We start from the raw sequence: 25,995 nt of genomic DNA, 5'->3' as shown, positions 1-25,995 counted from the left end.
CGATCTTGTCAGCTCCAGTTGCTTCATAGCAGTCTTCGATCTTGTCAGCTCCAGTTGCTTCATAGCGGTCTTCAATCTTGTCATCTCCAGTTGCTTCATAGCAGTCTTCAATTATGTCAGCTCCAGTTGCTTCATAGCAGTCTTCGATCTTGTCAGCTCCAGTTGCTTCACAGCAGTCTTCATCTTGTCAGCTCCAGTTGCTTCATAGTGGTCTTCGATCTTGTTAGCTCCAGTTGCTTCATAGCGGTCTTCAATCTTGTCAACTCCAGTTGCTTCATAGCGGTCTTCGATCTTGTCAGCTCCAGTTGCTTCATAGCAGTCTTCGATCTTGTCAGCTCCAGTTGTTTCATAGCGGTCTTCAATCTTATCTGCTCCAGTTGCTTCATATCAGTCTTCGATCTTGCCAGCTCCAGTTGCTTCATAACAGTCTTCGATCTTGCCAGCTCCAGTTGCTTCATAGCGGTCTTCAATCTTGTCAGCTCCAGTTGCTTCATAGCAGTCTTCAATCTTGCCAGCTCCAGTTGCTTCATAGCGGTCTTCAATCTTGTCAGCTCCAGTTGCTTCATAGCAGTCTTCAATCTTGTCAGCTCCAGTTGCTTCATAGCGGTCTTCAATCTTGTCAGCTCCAGTTGCTTCATAGCGGTCTTCGATCTTGTCAGCTCCAGTTGCTTCATAGCGGTCTTCGATCTTGTCAGATCCAGTTGCTTCATAGCGGTCTTTGATCTTGTCATCTCCAGTTGCTTCATAGCGGTCTTCGATCTTGTCAGATCCAGTTGCTTCATAGCGGTCTTCGATCTTGTCAGCTCCAGTTGCTTCATAGCGGTCTTTGATCTTGTCAGCTTCAGTTGCTTCTGTAATTTGATTTTGAAATGTTATACATTTAATAATAGAAAGGAGGCCCGACAAAATTATTAACACCCTGTCCCTCAGTGTCTCGAGACAGCACTGGTAGCAGAGTGAACTTGAAGTGGGTACATGGTCACTCTTATGAAATCAACACATAGGTATATTAATACATGATTAAATGGTCTGGCACTGTATGAATCGAGCTGTCAAGGTCTGTATTTGCGCTGATGCACCAGTCAAAAAGTGACTCCTTATTGTGAACAGAGATGTACGTGTGTATACTTCATGTCAGTAATTTGTCCACAGTTCTATGGACACGTTCTGAACAACCCTGAACTATTAATAAATAAGATTAAGTAGGGTTCACCCAATCGTATGCAACTGGTAAAAGGCCGTGACCTTGGGATTGGCCAATGGGTACTCTAAAGAGGTTTGGAGCGAAAAAAAATCCGAGAAATAATCGTTGCTCTATGGAGACCAGGGGAAGTAGGGGATGTCATTTCGCGTTTGGCTGAATCCAAAAACACTAACTTTCGAGCTTCTTCTGCTTCTTCTCCCATTGGGCCACAGCTTATTTGAAGGTCTCTGAACCAGTAGAAGTACGTGTAGAATCACAAGCATTCCAGTTTACAGGTCTTACAAGCCAGTAGTGGTGAAATGAAGCAGGTGACTTTCACCCAAGCATGCAAAGAACTGTGGAGTCACTATTGGAGGTTAGTTCATCCGCAAATTATTCCAGTAAGTAGGGTGTAGCCTGCAAAAAATTAGCGATGTAGTTTGTTGAATAGCTAGTACACAAGCACCTTCACAGTTGATTACCCTTTGTGACTGGATCGTGGGTAATTCGACAAACCCGAAGAACTATTAGGTGAGAAACCAACTGACGATAGTCACATGACCGAACCCTGTGCAACATGGACAGAAGGTAAAAACGTGACTTTCAGGCTAGACTTTTCGGACCTCGACACACTCGAACCGAATTCGTATGTTCGTTGTTTCCAACTTCGTTGCACGTGTTGACTTTGTTGCACATCATTCTGTTTTTTTTTTCTTTTGTGTCTGGTTTACAATATACTCAGAGCGTACCAAGGCAAGTCACACATCTGGCCCGATTACTGATGTTGTAAAAATTAGAAAACTTAAAATAGTGAAATTTTGCTGCCTTTTACCATACGTAAAGCCGCCATTATTTCCCTACTCTTCCCGCTCTAAGATAAGATTTAACAGTCCTATTAATTCGCTTTCATATTCGGAACCAAAGCCAAGTGTTTTATCATGTTTTTTTGGAATGTATTCTATGATATGGCCACATTCGGTCTCCTTATTTATAACTTGATCAGGGTCTTATTGAGCATGCCAAGAGAACTTTGGACCAATGATTATAATATACATATACCTTTCTCAAATATACTTTGCTACTGAATGATTCTGTTTACGTGTATGATTTACTTCATAGTCCTAAGAGTGTACACTTCAATCGACATTATCTGCTCACTCCGTGAGAAGGGAAGTATTTTACTTACGGGTCGGTTATTGTCGATGCCAGTTCACGGTCTGAAAGTGTTTGTAGTCACAGTGTAAAAATAAAAAATTAAAATTCAACGTTAGAATTTTTATTTGGAAACCACTTGGCGATATATATTTTTTTCGTAAAAAAGTACAATAAAAATTCTGTAAACTCTTCAGCTTTTTTTGTGGAGAAAATACAAAGACAATGCTGCATTTCTACAAAGGTGTTCGTACGATTTCAGTTGAGTAATTGTTAGGGACACCTGTATTTCGCGATTTCATTTCATGTCAAGGTATTTCACAAAACACTGTAGCTTTTTCTAAGAGTCATGGCAAATTGTGAGGGTGCAGCAGTACGGTGACCACATTCTCATTGGCCCCGTAAAGAGCGGGACGACACCTCTCACCGACCTAAGCCAATAACCACAGGAGGAAAGCTACAGTATTTTGTGAAATACCTTGACACGAAATTTTTTACCGAAATACAGGTGTCCCTAGTAATTGTTATCACTCAGGGACTGGAACAGTGGAACTTGTTATTCGAAATAAAACCGTTTAGCCCCACCGCTAATCTGTGAGTCCTGCAGGCAACGATTTGTAACGGCATAGGTCACATGGCACAGCTTCCCTCCTGAGAGCGACCTTCTTGACAAATGTCGAATAAGCTGATTGTCACCTTCAATTAAATATTTCTCTCATATTTATTCGAACGTCGCCTATTGCATTGGTATAATCACGAACTTATTTAAAATCATAAGCAAAAACACGAATTTATAGAAGCGTAATAATTCAAGATACTGAGCTCTTAATGATTAAGAATTTCATGGACATACGCCGTTGCTGCGTCTGCTATTGGCTCACAATTTATCTGGACGACTACGGGCCAATACAGACCCTCAACCAAAGCAGTAAGGAACCACGAGATACTACGTTGAGATGTCTCACAACTTAGCAAAAAGATTTTGTGCTCAGTTGGCTTAAAATTCGTTCATGTGTTTTACGTCAAGATTTTTATCGCCTTCGCATCCCCCAGGGCGAGTCATGTTATCCTTGGTGGAATGACAAGGACTGTACCAAGAGTGCAAGGGCGTGTAAGCCATGGTTTGTTGCCGGAATGTAACAGTTTGTCGGTCCCAACTGATCACTAGCAGCTCGTCTTCAGATCCTCCGAAGATACGCCCATATGTGCGCCCGGACTTGTCTGGTATGCAAATACACGCAGCACTTTCGCCAGGCGGATTATACCGACTCGGTGGGCGCCCGAAAAAAAAAAAAAAAAAGTATAAACTGTCGTGAACGTGTGTTGACTTGTAAATCGGGCGCAAAGAAGACGTAAAAAAAAAAAAAGGTTTGGTAAAGGTTGCACATACTTCAGCTGTCCCGTCCGTTATGGTGTCCCTCGCATAAACATGAACATTAAATAAAACGATGGGGCCTTTTTATTCATGTTAAATGTCGCAGTACACCTCCATTACCATTTGTACGAATATCCAGTCGCGTTCGAAACGGCCGTTTAATAGGCGGTTTCCGAATAGCAGCTGAAATAAACACATCGAACACTGTACGAACACTTCAAACATTCTTAACCTAACATTTATCACCGTCTTCGTTCTGGAGATGGGGAAGTCCCTTTATTGCGTAAGGTTACGGTGTGCTTGAGGTACCCTTTTTAAACTGTCATTTGCACAATCAAATAAATCAATACTCGCTTCACATTTGCGTTCATCATAAAATAATGTTTTTATTGTACAAGTTTGTATTCTAGCCTTGGATGGTAATTTAAATACCGAAATTTTGGGTATGTAACACAAGTAGCTAACTGTTTCTATAAGGTTTTATTAATCAATTTGTAACTATAAATCCCAGCCGTAGATCGCGTTCAAATTATGAATTATGTAAAGTTTATTTTTGAAGTGAAAACTTCTTTAGCCGTGTTGAGCGATTTTTGGTAGGGGCAAAACTTATGGCTTCGCGTCATCGATATGCTAGTGACGTGTTGCGCCAGACTGGCGAATCGCAGCGGCCTGCGTACACTAATACATTGTATATACTCGACTGTATAATGTGCTTGTTGGACTCTTTTTTGGATGGGTAAAATCTTGTGAGTTCACATCACCGATAAGCAGTATTGAAGTTAATTTGACCACGTGAATACATGACCTAGGTCTGACATCACTGGTAAGTCATAGCAAGGTAATGAATTTTTACATACCACTGATATATGTAATTTTTACATACCACTGATATATGTTGTGACTAAAAAAAATGATGTAAGGATAAATGATATCATGCTGACATCGTACTGATATAATACCAAAATCATTTTCTTACGTACATTTTACGTAGAAATGATGTCATATTACTCATTTAAAAACAAAGTTTTAAGTTTTCACTTTTGTTGACAGTCCCCATAACTGGCTATTTCTTTTATTAATCATTATATTATAATTTTTCGCGATAAGGTTTTACGCCAAGGTAGTTGCAGGACTCATTTTAGTACATGTAGTCAAAAGCATCGACCCATCGGTTCCCGTTTCTCTGGCTGCAAGATAACCGTATTCCACTCGACAGCTGTGCGCCAACCAACGTGTGTCGTAGGCTCGTATCTGAGCAACTGATGGGTTTCATCGATCAACGTCGCAACGCCTCAGCCACAGGCCACAGGCGCGCGAGCCGAATGTTGCAAGTCACCGACAACGTCGAGCAGTAGGTACATCAGTCAGTGTCTGGGGCCTAGCGGACTGAAGTCAGGCTGCCCTTCAAACACGTGTATGCTGGACCACTGTCGGTCTGACTCGATGGCGAGAACGTAGCTCCTCTGGGGGGCAGCACAATCCCTGTGGTTCACGTCGAAGGGAAAGCTGTCTAATGAGAGCGGTAACCTTTGGGTAGAGACTGGAAAAATTCGCGAGTTCGATTACCTCTGGGATAGACTCCACAATCCCCTACACACTCAGGCAAATGCCACCTTCTTATTGGCTATTGACTCGTGACACCTGTCAACTGGGACGCTTGCGATTCGATACTTTTTTTGGTCTAAGGTTTTCCATTGGCTTAAAGTCCTTCATATAAACTGTAAGCCAATCACGGAAGCAATATAAAGGTACATTTGTTTGGATTCTAGCATATCGTGAAATGAATCCTCGAATTTTTCCGGTCTGTATGAATTCGCCGTGGCACGCGCCAGGTTCACACGCTCGTTGCTCGGTCCGCGGCTCGGCGCGCGTGTGAAGCAGGCGCGGGTTGTTAACTGTACAAGGCCCGCAGATCTGCACACTCACGGCGCACAAAGACCGGGGCGGCCGCAGGGTTCGCACGTCGGTCCCGGGGACCCGCTACGCGATCCGGGGTCGGACCAGGAGGCATCCTCCACCCGGGGACTCCTGGAGCAGCAGCGCTCTTGCTGCTCATAGTTAGGGACACCTGTATTTCACGAATACATTTCGTGTCAAGGTATTTCACAAAATACTGTAGCTTTTCTCCTGTGGTTATTGGCTGAGGTCGGTGAGAGGTGTCGTCCCGCTCTTGACGGGGCCAATGAGAATGTGGTCACCGTACTGCTGCACCCTAACAATTTGCCATGACTCTTAGAAACAGCTACAGTGTTTTGTGAAATACCTTGACATGTAATGTATTCGCGAAATACAGGTGTCCCTACTCATAGTTAGAGACCTGTAAAATTCGCGATTTAAAATCCCTAAAGGATAGACTGCATGATCCTCTATGCACTCGTGCAAATTACATCTGCTGATTGGTTACCGACTCGTAACAACTTTTGACCGGAATGATCTTGATTCGCTAATTCTTCTGTTAAAGATTTTTCATTGGCCCAGAGTCCTTCAGATAAACTGTGGCCCAATCACTGACGCAAAATAATGTCAAAAGTATTTGGACTCTATCCTATCGCGAAATGAATCCGCGAATTTTACAGGTCTCTACTCATAGTCATAGCTAGAGACTGGAAAAATTCGCGGATTCATTTCGCGATATGCTAAAATGCAAATCATTGTACCTTTATACAACTTCTGCTATTGGTTCACTGTTAACCTGGAGGACTGCGGGCCAATTATAGACCCTCAGTCAAAGCAGTATCGAATCACGAGTCTCCCAGTTGAGACGCCTCACAGGTCAGTAGCCAATGAAGAGGTGACGTTTGCCCGAGTATGCACAGGATCGTGGAATGTATCCTTGGAGGTCATTGAATCCGCGAATTTTTCCGGGTCTCTACTCATTACTAGAGACCTGAAAAATTCGCGGACTCAGTGACCTCTAGTGTAGCTTCCATTATCCTCTGCATTTCTCAAGCAAACACGCGTGTTCATTGGGTGCCAACTTGTGAGGCGTCTCCACTGGGTGGCTTGTGATTCGACGCTTCTTTGGTAAATAGTCTGCCATTGGCCCAGAGAGCTCCAGTTAAACTGCGAGCGAATAGCAGAACCAGCAGAATTGTTCACAAGTTTGAATTTTAGCCCATCACGAAATTAATCCGCGAATTTTTCAGGTCTCTAATAATAGTATGTAAGAAAGCAGCCAATGCACAAATAACTGTGCGACATTGTAGGAGTTATGAAGCAACATGAAGTTTGCAGGTCATTATTTATTAAAAGGTGTAATAATATTTTGACGGAAAGTATCAAGACTAGCTGTATGTTGAAACACTTCAATATCGTCTTTGTGTTTCGTGATTATGTGAGATTCTCTCAATCTCGCGTCTTCTATCGCCACACCATTCACAGCCATCCAGTGAGAAAGCAAACGCGTCTTGAATGGTCCAGCCAAATAAGGCAATGCCTGCAGACAACAGTCAATTACAAGGGAGAAACACTGTCCGTAATGATATGATTTTTTTTTTCATTGTGTGTTATATGTGAAGGAATGTTGAAAAGTTTCTGTTTGTATTAAATAGTCTTCTCTTTTTATTTTCAGTTGACCTTCGCAGCTGAATATCCTGAGTGACCCGTAAGTAACTCTGCACCGCACTTAAGTAACATGTCTCCGACTGCTATTGAAAATACTTAGTTTGTACTTAACTTAACTTTCTCTTCAAGGTGTTTCCAAAAGTACTGTAGTTCCTTGCTTCTGCTTTGGCAGTCTCATGTTCACAGGGACAGTGTTCTCAGGAAAACCACACGCTTTCAGAAGCACAGAAACGTCTTCTCATTGACTCGACAAGTAAAAATGTAGCATGTACAAACTACAGACAGATTAACTTAGCAATGAGCGAGAATTCAAACAATATTACTTTTGGTCATCTCCTCTAACTGTCTCACAGCTCACGTGGAGAACTATGCAATAAGAAGGAAACCTTCATGAGCTACTCTGTTAAGACATTTCTCAAGAGAGCAGTCATTGAACATGCGACTTTAGCCCGGGTATGTACATTATCCTAGAAGTAGATATCGGAAAAATTCGCGGAGTCATTTTACGATAGGCTAAAATTCAAATACGTACACAATTAAGCAGCTTATGCTATTGGATCACTGCGCATCTGGACGACTCTGGGCCAATGAGAAATCCTCGACCCAAAAAAAAACAGAAACTTAGTCAAACCAGTTGATACGACACACAAGTCAGCAGCCAATGAAATGGCTTTATTTGCCCGAGTATACAAAGGACTGTGTAGGCTAACCTGAAGGTCATCGAAAACCCTAATTTTTCAAGTGCCTATAAATAGGGACCAGAAAAATTCGCGGGTTCAATGACCTCTAGGATGTACTCCATAGTTCTACGTACACTCGGTCAAATGTCACCCACTCATTGGCTGCTGTTTTGTGAGACGTCCCTACGTAGCAGCCTGTGATTCTTATAAATCTTTGGTCGGGTGTTTCTCATTGGCCCAGGGTCATCCGGGTGAGTTGTGAGCCAATAGCAGTGGCAGCACTGAGGTATAACTATTTGTATTTTAGCTCGTCGCGAAATGAACCCTCAAATGTTTCCGGTCTCTACTATAAATGTATGGAGCATGGCTCTCGAGACACCGAGAACTGAGCTCAGATGCGCGCGGCCAATGCGCATGTACTTGATGCTATCGGCAAATGCACGTGCACTCGGTGCAGTCGGTCAATGAGCGTGCACGGACGACTGCAAGCGGTGGGAAGGCATACGTCATCTGCGAAAATTGCCGTCCGCTGTGCCTACGCATCGGTTTCATTTCCCTTTTTAATTAGTCATGCGCGGAGAACAATGCCGAATCCACCAGGACTGTTTTTTTTTCCTTCCCCGTCTTGGCTCGTCAAGGTCGGGTCATAAGCATTTTAATGGGATTTTTTTTTGTTGCGAGGACAAGTTTGTTGAATACAGTTAAGGTGGCGCACGCGCGTACGACCAGGCGGGTCGGAGGTCCCAGATCCGGGAGTCCCGTCAGACGTCTTGTTGCTGCCAAGTGGATCCTTTTGTCGAGCATCCGCTAGAGATCATGATTAGAGACCGGAAAAATTCGCGGATTCATTCCACGATAGGCTAGAATTCCAAAACATATACCTTTTACATGATTTTACTATTGGCTTTACTGTTCATCTGGATGAATCTCAACCAATTATAAACCCTCAACCAAAGAAAGATCTAATCTCAGACAAACCAGCTGGGACGACTTACAAGTCAGCAGTAGAGACCGGAAAAATTCGCGGGTTCATTCCACGATATGCTAGAATCCAAACAACTGTACCTTTATATTGCTTCTGAGATTGGCTCACAGTTTATCTGGAGGACTTCCAGCCAATGGAAAACCTTCAACCAAAAAAGTATCGAATCGCAAGCGCCCCAGTTGACGGGTGTCACGAGTCAATAGCCAATGAGCAGGTGGCATTTGCCCGAGTGTGTAGGGGGTTGTGGAGTCTATCCTAGAGGTCATCGAACCCGCGAATTTCTCCAGCCTCTATGACCATACAAACATGAAGGTCGTGTTTTTTTTTCTTTGGAAAAAAAAATTGCCAAGACTGGTGTAAAGAGGTTGCTTCAGTCGCGGCGATTGCGAAAGCGCGGGACGAGCAGGCGGCGGCGGCCTTGGAGGGGCGAGGAACAAAGCCACAGGCGAGCGCGTGGCGGGGCCCACGACCTCCTCCCGTGGACGGCCTGTCCTCGGACACACCTGGTGCAAGGGGCGCGCCGACGATGCCCCCTCGACCGCAGCCTCTGTCGGCCGCACGCCATCCACCTCTCCGCGTGATCCCAACTCCTACCGAGTGTTCCCCCTGGGACCGACTTCAAACCCCCCAGATTTTGATTAAAAACCCCTATAGTTTCCATTGTACACCCTGTTTGAGAGCTTAAAAAATGGGGGGGGGGGGGTGGTGTTTGGTCTGTAAAGTCGGTTTACGGACGATAATTTTACGTGATAACGTCATATCAATTTTTTTTTTAATCGCTGCTTTTAAAAAGCCCGCCTTAACCTGTTTGATATTATAGATAGAGACCGGAAAATTTCGCGGATTCATTTCGCGATACGCTAGAATTTATAAATACACATACCTTTAAGCTGCTTTTGCTATTGGCTTACTGTTAATTTTGACGACTCCGGGCCAATGAGAAATCCTCAACCAAGGAAGTGCCGAATCACAGGCAAATCAGTTCAGACGACTCACAAGTCGGCAGCCAATGAGCTGGCGTTATCTGCCCGAGTATGCAGAGGACTGTGTAGTCTATCCTGAAGGTCATTGAAACTGCGAATTTTTCAAGTCCCTAATTATAGAATATTTTCTCGCACGGTGGTCGGCCTGTTCTTGCACGCTCAGCTCAGGCGGAACGTGACAATGAGTCATGCTTTTTCGTGCGTGCAGCCGGCGTTCATCGATTTATAAGACATCACGTCAAAAAATATATATTTTTTTCTCTTGAACCTTCAGTTTACAGTTCCTTATTTGTTTGCCCAAACAGAGAATAATAATTTTGAAAAATAACATTTAGTATCTACAATTTTATATATGTACGAATTTAATTTTGGTTTAAAGAATACATGTTTACTAACCTTGAAGTTCTGGATCGGTCTCCCAACATTTCGTATATTTTTGCTGATAATTATTTTTTTGGCACTCTGAAAAAGATTTGAACACGAATAATTAATTGTTATTCTTGTTTTTTTTTTATTCCTTGGCACCACAGAAAATCATAAACGACTTACTTTGCAAACCAATAAAACTCGTGAGTACACAACAAACTAACGGACACAACCTCAACCAGACAACTTACAACGTGAAAACGTTGAACGGTAAAAGTAAAAACTGAATTCTCTTGACCAGCAAGTTGTTGTTGGTTGCAGTGCGAAATTCAGCCACCAGCGCCACTTGTGTTGCTTTTCTTTTTTTTTCACTTTGATATCAAGATATATAGTTTAATTTCACGCCCTCAAAAATTTTCTTAAATAATGTACCCGCTAAAAGAATCCCCCTAAATAAATGTACCACCTAAAAAAAAAAACCATTCTAGAGACCTGTAAAATTCGCGGATTCAGTGACCTCCAGGATAGACTCTACTACACTCTACACACTCGGGCAAATGCCACCTGTTCATTGGCTGCTGACTTGTGAGTCGTCTCTTGTGATTCGACACTTCTATGAGTGAGGGTATCTAATTGGCCGTCATTGCTCCAGATTAACAGTGAACCAGTGGTAGAAGCAGCGCTAAGGTATAATTATTTGAATTGTAGCATATCACGAAATGAATCCACGAATTTTGAAGGTCTCTACGGCCATTACATCTGGGTTCCCCCTAAATTGGGGGAGGGGTGGAACCCCCCGAAGTTGGCATCCCTGTCTCACGACTGCATCGCGGCGGTTCAGCCACGCCCTCCCATCTGGTTGTTTCACTTTATTGTCAATTTATCCCCAAAGTTCTCTTGCATTCAGGCAAGATTCTCTCACCAGCTATCTACTAAACGATATTTCCGGGTCGTTAAATACCACGCAACTTGATCGTAATTATAAACACTGACGTTACAGTAGCCCGTCACCTTTGTCCGTCCGTTACTTTTTCGTCCGTCAACGTCACGCGTCCAGCCAAGCGAATTACAACCTGACTTCATCCGTGCGTCAAAGTATTTTCACGAATAAGTGCTGCCAACAATCCACGTTTTTCTCTCGGAGATTCGTATAGACGTCGTGTTTTTTTTTTTTTTTTGTCCGTAGGAAAAATTCGGAGTAGTGTTTAAATTGTTTGGACATGTGTTTTAAGAACCTCAATGTTTTTATACAAAACATCTGAACGACCTACGCAACCACCACAGTGTCTGTGTTCTGGAAACAATTTACTGCCACGGCAGAAACCATAGCTATAATCTATAATCCATCCATCTGTCCGTCAAAGGTCAGAGGTTGCCTGTTTATTTAACCCCTCTGCATGGAAATCCGCCGCCTGGAAATTCAAACAATTGAAAATCGTAATTTTTGTAATTTTACTGTGATTGTTGACCCACGTTTCATTAATTCAACCAAGCGTTATGCCCTTTTCGTTCAAAAAAAATAAACGTTAGCCATAATTTTTCGACTCGAGTACGAAGAATGCTTAAAAGTTTTCCTGAGATGATTGCTAAGCGACTGAACTTCTGGGTATTCGAAGTCCAAGGTAGACCGTTGCAAAAAAGTACTAGGAAATGAATGGGGACTATGTGAAAATGTGACGTAGATATGCAGTAGACTAAACTTTCAGTAATTTTTTTTTCATGAGTTTATTTTTTTAATAACCAATATGTACTTACTCTCCGGACATGCCTCGTATTTTTTGGTTAGGACTGCAGTCGCTAAGATTAGCCTGCATAGTCGCTAGTACATTTCATGTTACACCCGCTTCGCACTGGTTTGAAGAAGAATGAACAACCACGACACTACTAATTGGAAGGGGTAGTGATTTTTCGCGAAAAAAAAATCTCAACGCCTATCAGACTGCAACAAGATATACCAGCACCAATAGTTTATTCCTTGTGATTGGCGGCCGTCTGCGAGAGAAGTAGTTGCCTTGTTTGACCGAGCTACTCAGGACGCGTTTGCTTCCGCACTGAGTTACTGTGATTGGTGTTGTAACAATCATCGTGTACCTGAAAGAAACTCACCCAATCATGGAATACGAACGATGCTACAGTGTTTTAACTTTCAGCTAGCCTTGGTATCTTTTCGTGAAATATGCATGGCCCTGGTTATTGGAATGTTGGTATCGTGTGATCGAGTTACGTCACTGCTGTATCTGTAGGTCTCGGCTGCACGAGGTCCGGTGCAAAGACTTGTCTGCCCGTCTCTTGTGCCGTCTCACTTTCTTTGTCCGTAACTCTTCGCGGGACTCTTGCTTTTTCTTCCTCCTACATCTTTTCTCTTTCTCTCTCTCTCTCTCCCCACACTTTGCACTGTCGTCGCACGCACGACGGACTGCGGTGTTCCGCGTCTCGGACGCCATCTCGCGGCCACAGAGTTCGGCGGCAATCATCACCGGCCCGGCAAAAACTTGGCGGGTTCAACGACCTCCAGGATAGCCTCCATTATCCTCTGCTTCCCTCAAGCAAACCCACCTGTTCATTGGCTGCTGACTTGTGAGACGTCTCCACTGGGTAGCTTGTGATTCGACGCTTCTTTGGTCGATAGTCTCTCATTGGCCCAGAGAGCTCCAGTTAAACTGCGAGCCAATAGCAGAACCAACATAATTGTACACATGTTTGAATTTCAGCCTATTACGAAATGAATCCGCGAATTGTTTCCTGTTTCTAAACATCTGTTAAATACACGCGTTTGAAAAACAAATAATCAGGGCCATGCATATTTCGCGAAACAATTCTGAGACCAGCTGAAAGTTCAAACACTAGTATCGCCTGTGTTCCGTGATTGGGTGAGATTCTTTCAGGCACACGTCTACTATTACAGCACAAATCACAGTAATTCAGCGTGGAAGCAAACGCGTCCTGAGTAGCTAGATCAAATAAGGAAACTACTACTCTCGCAGATGGCCGCTAATCACAAGGAAGAAATCGCTGGTGCAGGTATACCTTGTTGCAATATAATAGGCATTCAGATTTTTTCGCGAAAAATGCCTGCTCCTATAAATAATAACTATTCTGCGTGAACAAAGGGTTATCCATGGCTGCTTAGATCCGCGGTTGTTCCGAGGGTACGTTTTGCTCCATGCTAGACTGCGCAGTCCTATACATGTGATCAAGCCAGTGTATCATGCTGTTTGGTGGAGACAGGAAAAATACGTGGTTTCCGTGTAATTTCAGGGTAGACTACACATTCCTTTGTAGAATCGGTCAAATGATGCCAGTCCATTGGCGGCTGACTTGTTAGTAGTCTCCACTAGGTTGCCTGTGGTTCCAAATTTTTTTTTGGTTGAGGGTTTTTCATTGGCTCAGAGTCGTTCAGATGGCCAGTGAGCCAATAGCAAAAGCAGCTTAGTGATACATGTGTTTGAATTTTAGCCAATCGCGAAATGAAATCGCGAATTTTTCTGGTCTCTACACATTGGCCGCTTCCATAGTTACAGACCTTCCATCCTTTGGACCATATTGCGTTTGACTGGGTCAAGCTCCAAATAGTTCAGGGCGTGTACTCAAGGTCAGTCATCACTAGGGACCGGAAAAATTCGCGGGTTCAATGACCTGCAGGATGAACTCCATAGTTCTACGTACACTCGGTCAAATGCCACCCACTCATTGGCTGGTCTCTTGTATGACGTCCCAACGTAGCAGCCTGCGATTCGATAAAGTTTTGGTCGGGCGTTTCTCATTGGCCCAGAGTCACCCAGGTGAGTTGTGAGCCAATAGCAGAGGCAGCACTGAGGTATAACTATTTGTATTTGAGCCTATCGCGAAATAAATTCGCGAATTTTTACGGTCCCTAGTTATCACACCTAAAGCAGATGGATATGTGCATCTAAGCTACTCCGAAGTATGTTGGACAATATGAGGTTAATTTGGAAAACTACACACATGTGCAAGGATTTTAAGTTTTTCCATATTCGTAAGTGAAACTTTATACACCCTGGGCAAAAGTTATTGGTAGTGGCAGGCATTTTTCGCGAAAAAAAATCTGACCGCCTATTAGAAAGCAACAAGATATACCCGCACTAACAGTTTCTTCCTTGTGATTGGCGGCCGTCTGCGAGAGAGGTCAATGCTTTATTTCTTATTTGATTGAGCCACTCAGTATGCATTTTTTCCACACTGACTTACTGTGATTGGTGTTTTAACAATCGACATGTACCTGAAAGAAACTCACCCAATCAAGGAATATAGACGATGCTACAATGTTTTAACTTTCAGATAGCCTTAGTTTCTTTTCGCGGAATATGCATGGCCCTAAATATGTATAATAATTTTTATGGCTTTACTTTGCTGGAAGGGCTTTCTCTGTAAATTTTAACAAGATGCCTCTCTTGAATTTGCTGCTCTGTCACTGGCAAATATATTTTCATTTTACATTCACTAACTGCCATATATTGGCTGTATAAAGTCACGCAAGTGTTTGCAACCAACACTTCTTGCACGACTTCTGACGCCCATTACTAGAGAACGGGAAAGTTCGCGAATTAATTTCGTGATAGTATGAAATTCAAATACATACACCTTTAAGATACTTTCGCTGTTGGCTCACTCTCCTCTGAACGACTCTGGGCAAATGCGCGACCAAAGAAGTATCCAATCACAGGCAAACCAGTTGAGACGACTCACCAATTAGCAGCCAATGAACTTGCAATTTTGTTTTTGCCCGAGTATAGAGGACTGTGTAGTCTATCCTAAAGACCATCGATACCTAGAGACCGGAAAAATTCGCGGATTCATTTTGTGATAGGCTAAAATTCAAATTTATGAACAATTCTGCTGGTTCTGCTATTGGCTCGCAGTTTAAATGGAGCTCTCTGGGCCAATGGCAGACTATTTACCAAAGAAGCGTCGAATCACAAGCCACCCAGTGGAGACGCCTCACAAGTTAGTACCCAATGAACACGCGTGTTTGCTTGAGAAATCCAGAGGATAATGGAAGCTATACTAGAGGTCATTGAATCAGCGAATTTTTCAGGTCTCTATCGATACCGCGAAATTTTTCCAGTCCCTACCCATTTCATTACATTTAGTAAATATCTGTTGAAAATATTGGTCACAGAAAAATAACTGTCAGAGAGATTTCGTGTTAAATTTACATTAGCAGTTTTTAACTATAAGTAATGTCGAGAAAATAAAAAAAAATAACTCAACATGGAGTGTGAGATAAAGCTTGGTCGGGTAAGATTACAGTACAGTGGTTAAAGAAGTTTCGCTTTAAAAAATAATAAAGTTTTAATGTATTTACAACACATCGTTGGCAGTGAGAAGTTTATTAGGTTTTCTTAAACGTACACATAACTGTTTAATCGCTCGTAACTTTTTCATGTATTATTTTACTGCTGCCATAATTCCGTGCCACTGAAGGCACCGAGAGACCGATTGAATTAATAGCGTTCGTTTCCTTTAGTTCGTTTTTTTCTTTTAAATATAAAATAGGTAATACATAATTCATAATCCCCACACTTTTTAAAATAACATGCGTCCTTTGCCAGGGCGTGAACAAAACGTTTTAGCTCCGGATCAATAAATTGATTTACAAGTTGGTAGATTGTTGTTTTGGCATGCCGCGTGCGAATAAGTTCAACTGTCGCTATTTTCTTTATGAATGAATTTTTAACGACGTTATCTAGTCGGAAGCCACCTCGTCCATGTTTTCCAATCCGTGATGTGTAGTCGGGTACTATCCTGACGTTTTTATCTGTTTATTTTTTCCAAAGGGTTCTTGGTTTGTTTGTCGCCGTCAGGTTTACGACTCGGCGCGGCCTCGTGTTCTTGAAGACGACGGGCCGTTAAAAGCCATCTCATTAATACATCTGGAGGCGCGCGGCGTGAATTATTCATGAGCGGCCACTTGATCGCGAATCTGGCCCGGCCGATACCTCGCGCCATGACGTCATCCTCTGGTTCTGCTCGGGGACGCACCACAACGCCGAAATACCACAACGCCGAAATACCAAATTGACCACAACACCGACAGCTATAAAACTGCTGTGTACCACAACGCCGAATTACCACAACGCCTAAATACACTAACGCCAAAAAATGTCATTGCAGGACTGCCACAAAGGTTAGGTTAGGTTAGACTAGGTTAGGTTAGACTAGGTTAGGTTAGGCTAGGCTAGGATAGGCTAGGTTAAGTTAGGTTAAGTTATATTACGCTAGGTAAGGTTGGGTTTGATGGTGGTATTTCGGCGTTAAGGTACATTTAAGAAACACACACAAATTCATTCAGTTGTTATTTCGGCGTTGTGGTACACAGCAGTTTTTCTAGCTGTCGGCGTTGTGGTCAATTTTTGCCATTCGGCGTTGTGGCATTTCGGCGTTGTGGTAACGACCCGTTCTGCTCGGCCGGTGTCTGCAAGACCTGGAGGCCTCGTGAGTCATCCCCTGGCACTTCCAGAAGGGGGTGTTGGTCGCGGGCGGTGCGACGGCACAGCTGAAGGCCTCCGGGTGGGCAGAAATGATCAAGTGTGTCGCTGTGAAACGAACAGTCTAGTTCCCCCTCCGCCCCCCCTCATCCAGCCGTGGGACGCCATCCTCGGCTGTGAGTAGAGGCTCCGAGGGTTTTAGCGCAGTAGCTCGGCGGCGGAGTAGACTTGAAACACGCGCGCGCGCGTGTGTGTACAGACTAACTTATTTCTTGGCAACTGGTTTATTTTGTTAAAGTACATAAAAAAAAATATTTTTTGTGCAGAGACCCGGAAACACTGGCGGTCCTAAGGAACATTCCACCCCCCCCCCCCAAATATAAAACTTTAAAACTAAAAAAATACTGTAGCGATATCAAAAATAATCTACTCCAGACATCAACTGACCGTTGAAGTAGATTCAATTTTCTTTTAGTGCTTCTGTACTGCGGACAACTGTTTTTTTTTCATATTGTCATAAATACGTTAAAATATCCTTTTAAGTGGCTATTTTCTTTTTAAATTTTGGCCCACACCTTTAACTAGAAGGTATTCCACACCGCCCACAAAACTCTACAGTCATCCGCCCCTCCCAGTAGTCGAGGCTGGGTGCGCTACTGCCCGGAAATATCTCGGATTCGTCTGGCATCGGGGTGCACTCAAAAATATTACTGCTTTCCGATTGGCTGGTTGCTTATTGAGAACCTTGTCGTTATTGTTAGTCGGCACTACCTGATTCGCTTACTTCTCTGTTAACTAGTATGGACCGGAAAGATTTGCGAATTGAGTTCGTGGTAAGCTATAATTGAAATATATAATACATTTAAGGTGTTTTTTCCTGTCGTCTCTCTGTTCATCTTGAAGACTCTGGGCCAATGAGAAACCCTCAGCCGAAGAAGTATCGAATCACAGGCAAACCAGTAGAGATGACTAGAGACCGGAAAAATACGCGAATTCATTTCGCGATAGGCTAGAATACAAATAGTTATACCTCAGTGCTGCCTCTGCTATTGGCTCACAACTCACCTGGATGACTCTGGGCCAATGAGAAACACCCAACCAAAGCTTTATCGAATCACAGGCTGCTACGTTGGGTCGTCTCACCAGACAGCAGCCAATGAGTGGGTGACATTTTACCGAGTGTACGTAGAACTATGGAGTTCATCCTACAGGTCATTGAACCCGCGAATTTTTCCTGTCTCTAGAGATGACTTACAAGTCAGCAGCCAATGAACTGGCATTATTTTCTTGAGAATACATAGTACTATGAATGTTAGCGAAACCGCGAATCTTTCCGGTCTCTAGGAATCTGGTTTTTGGCTACTTACTTCATGAAAAATGATTGAATGTGAACGTAATTATGATTTTTTTTTTGTCCCGGGTGATATCCCTGGCGTGTGTCGGACGAAATAAGCCCACTCCAGAAGTAGATCACACGGACAAATGGCTCAAGTCCGTCTCGTTCCATACATCAGTCCGAAAGGTTTCTTTTTTCTCCCGTGTCCGAGTCTAAGTAGGTGCATGCAAATGACTAGACTCTCGCCGTGATGTAGGCGTTGCACTCTTCGCCCAGGCCGCGAGTTTCCATTTCAGCTCGGCGCGCGCAAGGCGGTTTGATTTGTGGGCTCTGATTGGCTAGTTGCGGCATTCCCGTCTGCAGGCGAGAGAGTCCACTTTCCTAGAGCGAGTCGCGCAGCGACCAGACAGGGACCTGGACAGATTACGTCCTTATTTGGTGGCAGGCTGGGATGAACACGTTTTAATGACTTTCGTCATTGGGTCACGAATGAATACTTCGACACTGTCTAAAGGACAGGAAACCACTAACAAAACTGTGAAGTCCCAAAATACCAGTTATACGTAGGGACCGGAAAAATTCGCGGGTTCAATGACCTGCATGATGAACTCCATAGTTCTACGTGTACTCGGTAAAATGCCACCCACTCATTGGCTGCTGTCTTGTGAGACGTCCCAACGTAGCAGCCTGTGATTCGATAAAGCTTTGGTCGGGTGTTTCTCATTGGCCCAGAGTCATCCAGGTGAGTTGTGAGCCAATAGCAGAGGCAGCACTGAGGTATAACTATTTGTATTTTAGCCTATCGCGAAATGAATTCGCGAATTTTTACGGTCTCTATGGGCAACACAACAACGATAGCAGTGACGAACACAGAAAATTTCCAGTGACAACAGTTGCATTGGAAATCTTATGCGTCCGCAAGTTTTATCGTCGTCGTGTTGTCTATAGTACTTGTTTATCTTCATCACTGTGTTTATATGTTTGCTGCGTTGTCCAGATGTGTTGTCTGCCTGCACTTAATCTGTCTCATCGTTGTTAGCCCACTGTGTTCGTCTGTGTTCGTATATTATTTTTTCCATGATGTTCCTTCAACAGAATTCTTGTGCTGTATGATATTTATATGTTGAATAATTTTTGTCTGTGCTATCGTCGTTGTGTTTTCCATAATACTTGTTTAGTTTCATCGTTGGTTCCGTTTGTCTGACATCAGCTGATTCAGTCTTGTTTTCCGTAAACTTTTATCATTACATTTTTAATTTTTTTATTTTTAATTTTTGAAATTTTTTCCATGACAAACAGTGCAAAACTGCAATGTCGTATGTCCAAAACACTGGATTAAATCAAAATGTTCAATTGCATGAATCATTTAAAGAACAGGCAACCAATTTGATATGGCTTACAAGTCAACGACCGGTGAACTGGGGCAGTATTGTCCCGATTATACAGAGGACTGTGAAGTCCAACCTGAAGGTCATTTTCCCCTCGAATTTTGACAGTCCCTAGTAATTTGTAAACAGCATCCTGGTTTGCGAGCGGATCATCGGAAATTAGACACCTTGAGCTACTGACAAACACTCACAAACGGCACGGCCATCTCAGACAGGAAGTAAAAATACTCGTGAGGTACGCTGCTTCTCGAGAATTTACACTTGAGAAACATCTTCGCGTCATGTACGGTGGGGGAGGGGGGGGAGGGCAGGTATTTCTTCGCGCATAAATCAAAGCGCTCAAACAGAATGCAGTAAGGTCTGCCCGCGCCAGAGGTTTCTCCCTTGTGACTGGCGGCCGTCGGCGAGAGAAGCCACTGCCTTATTCGGCGGGGCCAATCAGGACGCGCGTACTTCCGCGCAAAACAGCTGTAATTGGTGTGTCGGCAGTCAGCAAGTACTTTTAAAAGGAAGCACATCTGAGCCGCATGCAATATATGCGCTTGCACACCGATGGCGTCAGCTGGGTTTGGAGGGGGAAGGAGGGGGGTAATGGTCTTTTCCAAGCAGCACGGAACATGGGGATGGACAAAAAACTTGTGCCGAAGTTGTTACAGGCCTGCAGCAACACGACTAGCTAGTTGTTCCCTGGTTCTACCTTTGAGGTGCAGGCACAAGTTAGGGAGGAGGTGCGGAAAGCCAGACATGTTCCGGAAAACGTGACATTTCCAAGTATTCTGATATTTCAGGTACCCTCAGAAAAAGTATACTTGAAAAGCGCGTAGGTACATTCATCTGCTTCACTCTGCAGACTGGTCCATCAGTAACAATTTCGTGCAAACCAGTCGAATTAATGGAACTAACTTGGAGTGAGTCTATGACGTAGGGAATACATTTCATGTCAAGGTATGTCACAAAACACTGTAGCTTTTTCTTAGAGTAATGGCGAATCGTGTGCGTCCAGCAGTACGGTATAAACATTCCCATTGGCCCCGTCAAGTGCGGGAAAACACCTTTCACCGACCACAGCCAAAAACTACAAGAAAAACCTACGGTGTTTTTCGATGTACCTAGACACGAAATGTATTCGCGAAATACAGGTGTCCCTAGTCATTAGTTTATATTTAAGTTTAACACGATTAAACTTGTAGACTTTTTGAGTAGCCGTTATTTCACAAACTGAAAAAATGTTTATATAGCATACTTTTTGCATAATTAGCTGCTAAAGTAGAATTATTAAAACCTTTGTGCGTTATAGTTAAGGAGGTCCAAATAAAATATGTGACTGGAAATATTTGTGTTTAAAGGCAATTCTGGTGGCTTCTGCGTGGTATGGTTCAGATTTCCTTTAGGGAAAAAAATGGATTTAGCTTTTAAAATCATATAAATTCTGAGGATTATAAAAGTTTAGAAAAATTAAATAATATATTTATCCAAGAAATTAAATCATTTTACATAGCAGCTAGTAAATTTGACTTTACACGTAAAAAATCTATTTTTATATTTAATTTCATTCACCTTATACTAATTACTGTAAATTTAAAATACTGACCAGTAACGGGACATACGACCTTAAGGGGCCCGCCTACCTGGTCACACAGACGGTGCGCAGAGCTTCAGGAAAAACAACGCGATTTTAAAACTACTCAAGATATCCGAGTGGGGTGTGTTTACGAAAAGTATTTAAGAGTTCACTGAGGCCCGAAAAGTACTTTTAATTTTGGATCATGTTTTTAAACTGTATTTCTAGAAGAGTTAAAATGGCTAAAACGCATGTTTTCAGAGTAATTTTTAGGCGTAAAACAACCAGTACAGATTATTAAAAGCACTTAAGGGGCTTGCATTACACCTTTATCTTCATTTCTCCGCCATGTGATGTTGCGGTCACCGCTCAAATTTCACGGTTATCCTGTGACGACGAGAAGACTGCGCGCCAGTTTAGAGCCTCGCGCTTAGAGGCGATACCGCGCTAGAAATACCATCGAGCGTCGCGCTTATCATCCCGCCTCACTAACACACATACACCCCTGACGAGGCGGGCCCCTTAACGCGGGATGCTAGGTGTGGTTCGTGACTGCCGGGCAGAACTGCCGCCCACAGTTCCACGCTCGCCTCTAGAGCTGTAGCAAACCGTATGTATTCGGTACTGAGTAACGGGTGCGCCATCTAGTAACGAGTAACAAAACGTTACACACAAATGCATTTCATTACTCGCATTTTTCGTAGTATGGGATTTATCGTTAGAAGGTTGTTTAAATTTTATTATTCAATAAATAATTTTCAACACCTGTTTGTTGCTTTTTGACATGATAACGTCTTCTAAATCGATGAACACCGGCTGCACGCACGAAAAAGCATGACTGATTGTCACGTTCCACCTGAGCCGAGCGTGCAAGAACCGGCCAACTACCGTGCGAGAAAATCTTCTATAATATCAAACAGGTTAAGGCGGGCTTTTTAAAAGCAGCAATTTAAAAAATTTGATTTATTTGTCCAATTTCGTCATTTCATTTCAGTTTATTTCTATAACAAATTGTTCGTGATTATATTTGAACAAATTATTTAAATTAAATTCGCAAAAACTGTAAATAATATTTTAAAATTAAAAATTATGCAATTTTTCATCAATGTTTTCTTATGATGTTAGCACGTAAATTATCGTCCGTAAACCGACTTTACATTAACAGACTTTTAATTATAATCGACGCATAATGGATTGCGATGTTATTGTGATATAACATAAGCTAACTGTTAAAATTTTCAAAATAGTAAATCTATTGCAAATTTAGTAGATTCCAACAGTTCACTTGTAGTTCTACACTTTACCTATTAAATCAAATTAAATTTAGAATGACTTAAACACAAGTCTGGTTCAAAATACGGAAAATTAAAAAAAAAATTGCACCTTACGAAGTTTGGTATGTAATGTATAAGTATGTTTTCTACAAATTGCGAATGTTGCGACGCCGCGACGTCATACTGTACGTACGTACGCAATACGACTCGATTCGTTGCTCTAACATAACATAGCGTGTTATGAGGTATCAGAAGTAACGAGTGAAGTAACGATTCGATAGTAACGAGTACTAATTGTTATAGTAACGAATACATACGGGTACGCTTTTTTTTTCGTTACGTTTACACCTCTACTCGCCACTCGAGCTAGCAGAAGTGTCACCGTCTCCCGTTAGAGCAGTTACTAGGCCATAAACGGCGCGTACAAGGAGAGTTCTTGGAATCCTTACGGGGGGACCGTTAGCGACGAATGCCTGAGTTTACCCGTTCGCTTATCGGGTCGTGTATCGAGCCGGTGGCTGTAGCGACTACCCTATCTTCCCTTCAATCCAGGTGCGACTAGCCACTACAGCGCCACTGTCGGGGAATGTCTAGGCTAGCAGGTTGTTTTTGCTACTTGGTCACCAGACCACAAAACCCCTCCGTCATCTTGAAAGTATAGATACACATTTAATACAAGTTTTTTTACATACCGCAGGGACCGGAAAAATTCGCTGGTTCAATTACCACCAAGGTGAACTCCAAAGTTCTACGCACACTCGGTCAAATGTCACCCACTCATTGGCTGCTGTCTGGTGAGACGTCCCAACGTAGCAGCCTGTGATTCGATAAAGCTTTGGTCGGGCGTTTCTCATTGGCCCAGAGTCATCCAGGTGAGTTGTGAGCCAATACCAGAGGCAGCACTGATGAATAACTATTTGCATTTTAGTCTATCGCGAAATGAATCCGCGAATTTTTCCGGTCTCTAGACATACGCCATTGAAATTTTTAACTGTTTATCAAAGGAAAAAAATATTCAAGAATGCAAAATAAGAAATAAAAATGAAAACACAAATTCACAGAGAACAGATGGACCCGACGATGAAACTGAACGGTTGTAACGGACAACACAGCGAAGACAGCAGCATGAACTCAATAATTGCCGTAATTTTGCACAGACTTCTTCCAGAATAAAATATAGAGATGAGAAATGTCATTCGAGTTTTTGACGTGACAACGTCTAATAAATCGATGAACGCCGGCTGCACGCACGAAAAAGGATGACTTTGTCCCGTTACGCTCATTGTCCCGTCAAGCTAATTGTACGCTTGCGCCGCATCTATCTCTCTTCCACTCGATTGGAACAACCATCGATTTGACTTTTTAGAGGCATATTAAACTTGAAACACTCCCATTCGTTTCCTACTTTTCCTATCATCGTCCTATCCTTAACAGAATAACACAGATTGGAAGAAGATAAATAGCAAACATGTACAAAAGTTATAGTTAAAATAATCTGTTCGTTAAAGTAATAAACATATTTGAATTAATGAGTGCAAATAAAAGTAAATTTATTAATTAAATTGTAGGTTTCATTTCAGTCCTTCTTTGTATCCATACAAAATAGTGATAATTCAATAAAAACGATTCAATTTTATTCATAAAAGTATGCAATCATTTCATCAATGTTTTGTTATGACGATGTCACGTTAAACAATCGTCCATAAACCGACTTTATAGACAACTAATTTTTTTAATGGGGAAATTGAACCAAGATATTTTTTTAAACTGAAAATTTTTTATAACTGCTTTTATTTTAACAATATTACATCCGTTTAAAGTAATTGATAACGGAATATGTTATGTTGGTTAGCTTTGTTGCATTGAATAGTGTTACGTTAGTAAATTATCCAACCAGGGCAATATACGCACACACATGAAATATCAATAGTTGTGCATGTATGCATGTGCAGTTGTTATCTACACACATAGGTATACATGCATGTGCTTGTCTCGACCCTGGCTGTCGGCATGACCTGTTCACCGCTGTCACTGCGACACCGTGATAGACAATCATCCTGTCAGCGTCACACGCAGTTCTTTCCTTCTTCATCTGCGAATTGTGTCCATGTTCGTCGAGGTGCTTCAAGTCTTCAAGGCGAGGCTACACAGAAAGCTAGGCTACGTACATAATGTTCGCTATGTTCGCTATATTCGCGATGTTCGCTATGTTCGCGATGTTAGCGATGTTCGCTATGTTCGCTGCGCCAGATGGCCACACAGTTCAGTCTAGTTCGCGATGCCAGATAGACGCATGCCGTTGGATTCGAGTGATGATTCCGATGATGATGATTATATTCTGCTGGCTCTCACAGTATATGTGAACGTAAAAAAAAAGGACTGGGTCCGCGAAGATAATTTAAAAGTAAAAAAGAATTTTACCAATTGATGATGCCGTTGCGTGTGAGGGCGCTGCCCAATTTATGGATTATTTCAGAATAAATACAACTCGGTTTGATGGCATTCCCTTTTAATTCAAATCCCAGTCCTGCATATCCTACCGTCTATATCATTCAATCGGTTTTTTCTCTCGTAAACTTGGATATTTCGTCGACATTACTATTTGAAGCACTGTACTGAGAGAAACAAAACGTACATCCCAATTGTGTTGGTATTATTATCTGCGCATGCGCGAAGTCAGCGACGTTTATAAAAACAGCTGAGAATCAAACGCGCGGTGACGTCGCCAGTTTTGCCAACACCAGCGAACACAGTGAGCACAGCTGGGTGTGGCCAGCCACACATGAGATGCGGCTGGCTGTAATTATACTCGCGTAGCGAACATTGCGAAGGGCTGGCTGGCAGCCCGGCGGGAAACGACAAAACGTCGCCCCCGAAACAACCAGTGCCGCCAAAACCAATGCGGACAGCAATTTCCCAGCCCCCAACCCTCCCCCGCAGGGTAGACTCTTTTCTACTCCGTCCAACTCTTCTTCCGGAACCAAACCTTCTGTTTCCCGTAACCAACCTGCTTGATATTAATGCATGTAAGTGCCCAGGGTTTTCCTTGTGTCTATGCAGGTTTTACCGGGGCCCAACTTATCTAGTTTTAGTCTAGAATGGTCAGTAAGGGGAGTTAGTCATGGCGCCAATCGCTTTCATGGCTGGCCAATCCCCTTCTAGCACATGATGCATGCTTACCCTCCTGCTTGGCTAACACCCTGCATGATTAGAGCGTATGGGCTTCGGCCTGAGACACTCTTAGTCTCCCTCCCTAACCCGGAACCCTCCCCAACACACTTAGTTTTTAGTTATGTTAGGAAAAAAAACATTGCGAACATGGCGAAAACAAGCGCCCCGTGTGGCCGATGCTTTAAAGGGTTAATTTCCCCCTCTGTCCCTGGGACATAGTGTGTGTTCGCAAATTGCTCTCACTTTCACCGGGACTGCCAAGTTACCGTATTAGCCACGGCGACGTCTGGCGAGCTGGTCTGTGGCAGCAAGTCTGTATCTTGTCTGTATGAGCCATCAAAGTTCACTTCTGCAGAGATGCTAGATAAAAATTCACCCTAATTGCTAGAGACTGGAAAAATTCGCGCTTTTGATGACCTCTAGGATAGAGTCCACAACCCCCTACACACTCAGGCAAATGCCACTTGCTCATTGGCTACTGACTCGTGACACCTGTCAACTGGAACGCTTGTGATTCGATACTTTTTT

At 42.9% G+C, this 25,995-nt stretch overlaps 2 protein-coding genes across 2 annotated transcripts in view; one reads left to right on the top strand and one right to left on the bottom strand.

The window, feature by feature from the left end:
• The window catches only part of LOC134528415 (uncharacterized), a 217,300-nt gene that overhangs the window by 80,826 nt on the left and 110,479 nt on the right, over positions 1–25,995 (top strand). Inside the window, exon 2 of the mRNA XM_063362015.1 lies at positions 7,282–7,314. The gene's annotated coding sequence lies outside the window, so the exon portion shown is untranslated. The remainder of the gene's footprint in view (positions 1–7,281; positions 7,315–25,995) is intronic.
• Positions 112–12,054, bottom strand: LOC134528613 (uncharacterized). Its single transcript, XM_063362367.1, has 4 exons — positions 12,044–12,054; positions 9,407–9,486; positions 441–851; positions 112–368 (listed from the first exon to the last, which is right to left on the bottom strand). Exons 1-4 carry the CDS (start codon positions 12,052–12,054, stop codon positions 112–114), a joined length of 759 nt encoding a protein of 252 aa, XP_063218437.1.

The sequence above is a fragment of the Bacillus rossius genome, chromosome 1 (genome assembly GCF_032445375.1).
Source record: "Bacillus rossius redtenbacheri isolate Brsri chromosome 1, Brsri_v3, whole genome shotgun sequence".
Classification (NCBI taxonomy): Eukaryota; Metazoa; Arthropoda; class Insecta; order Phasmatodea; family Bacillidae; genus Bacillus; species Bacillus rossius.
The sequence above is the reverse complement of the archived record's forward strand: the minus strand, read 5'-3'. Positions and strand labels throughout refer to the sequence as shown.

Bases quoted from the DNA above. Each gene is read 5' to 3' on its own strand.
- LOC134528613 (XM_063362367.1), bottom strand. The intron at 852-9,406 runs GTGGGCCCCGCC...ATCAAATTACAG, and splicing joins GCCGTCCACGGGAGGAGGTC to AAGCAACTGAAGCTGACAAG. The intron at 369-440 runs GCAAGATCGAAG...CAACTGGAGCAG, and splicing joins CTATGAAGCAACTGGAGCTG to ATAAGATTGAAGACCGCTAT.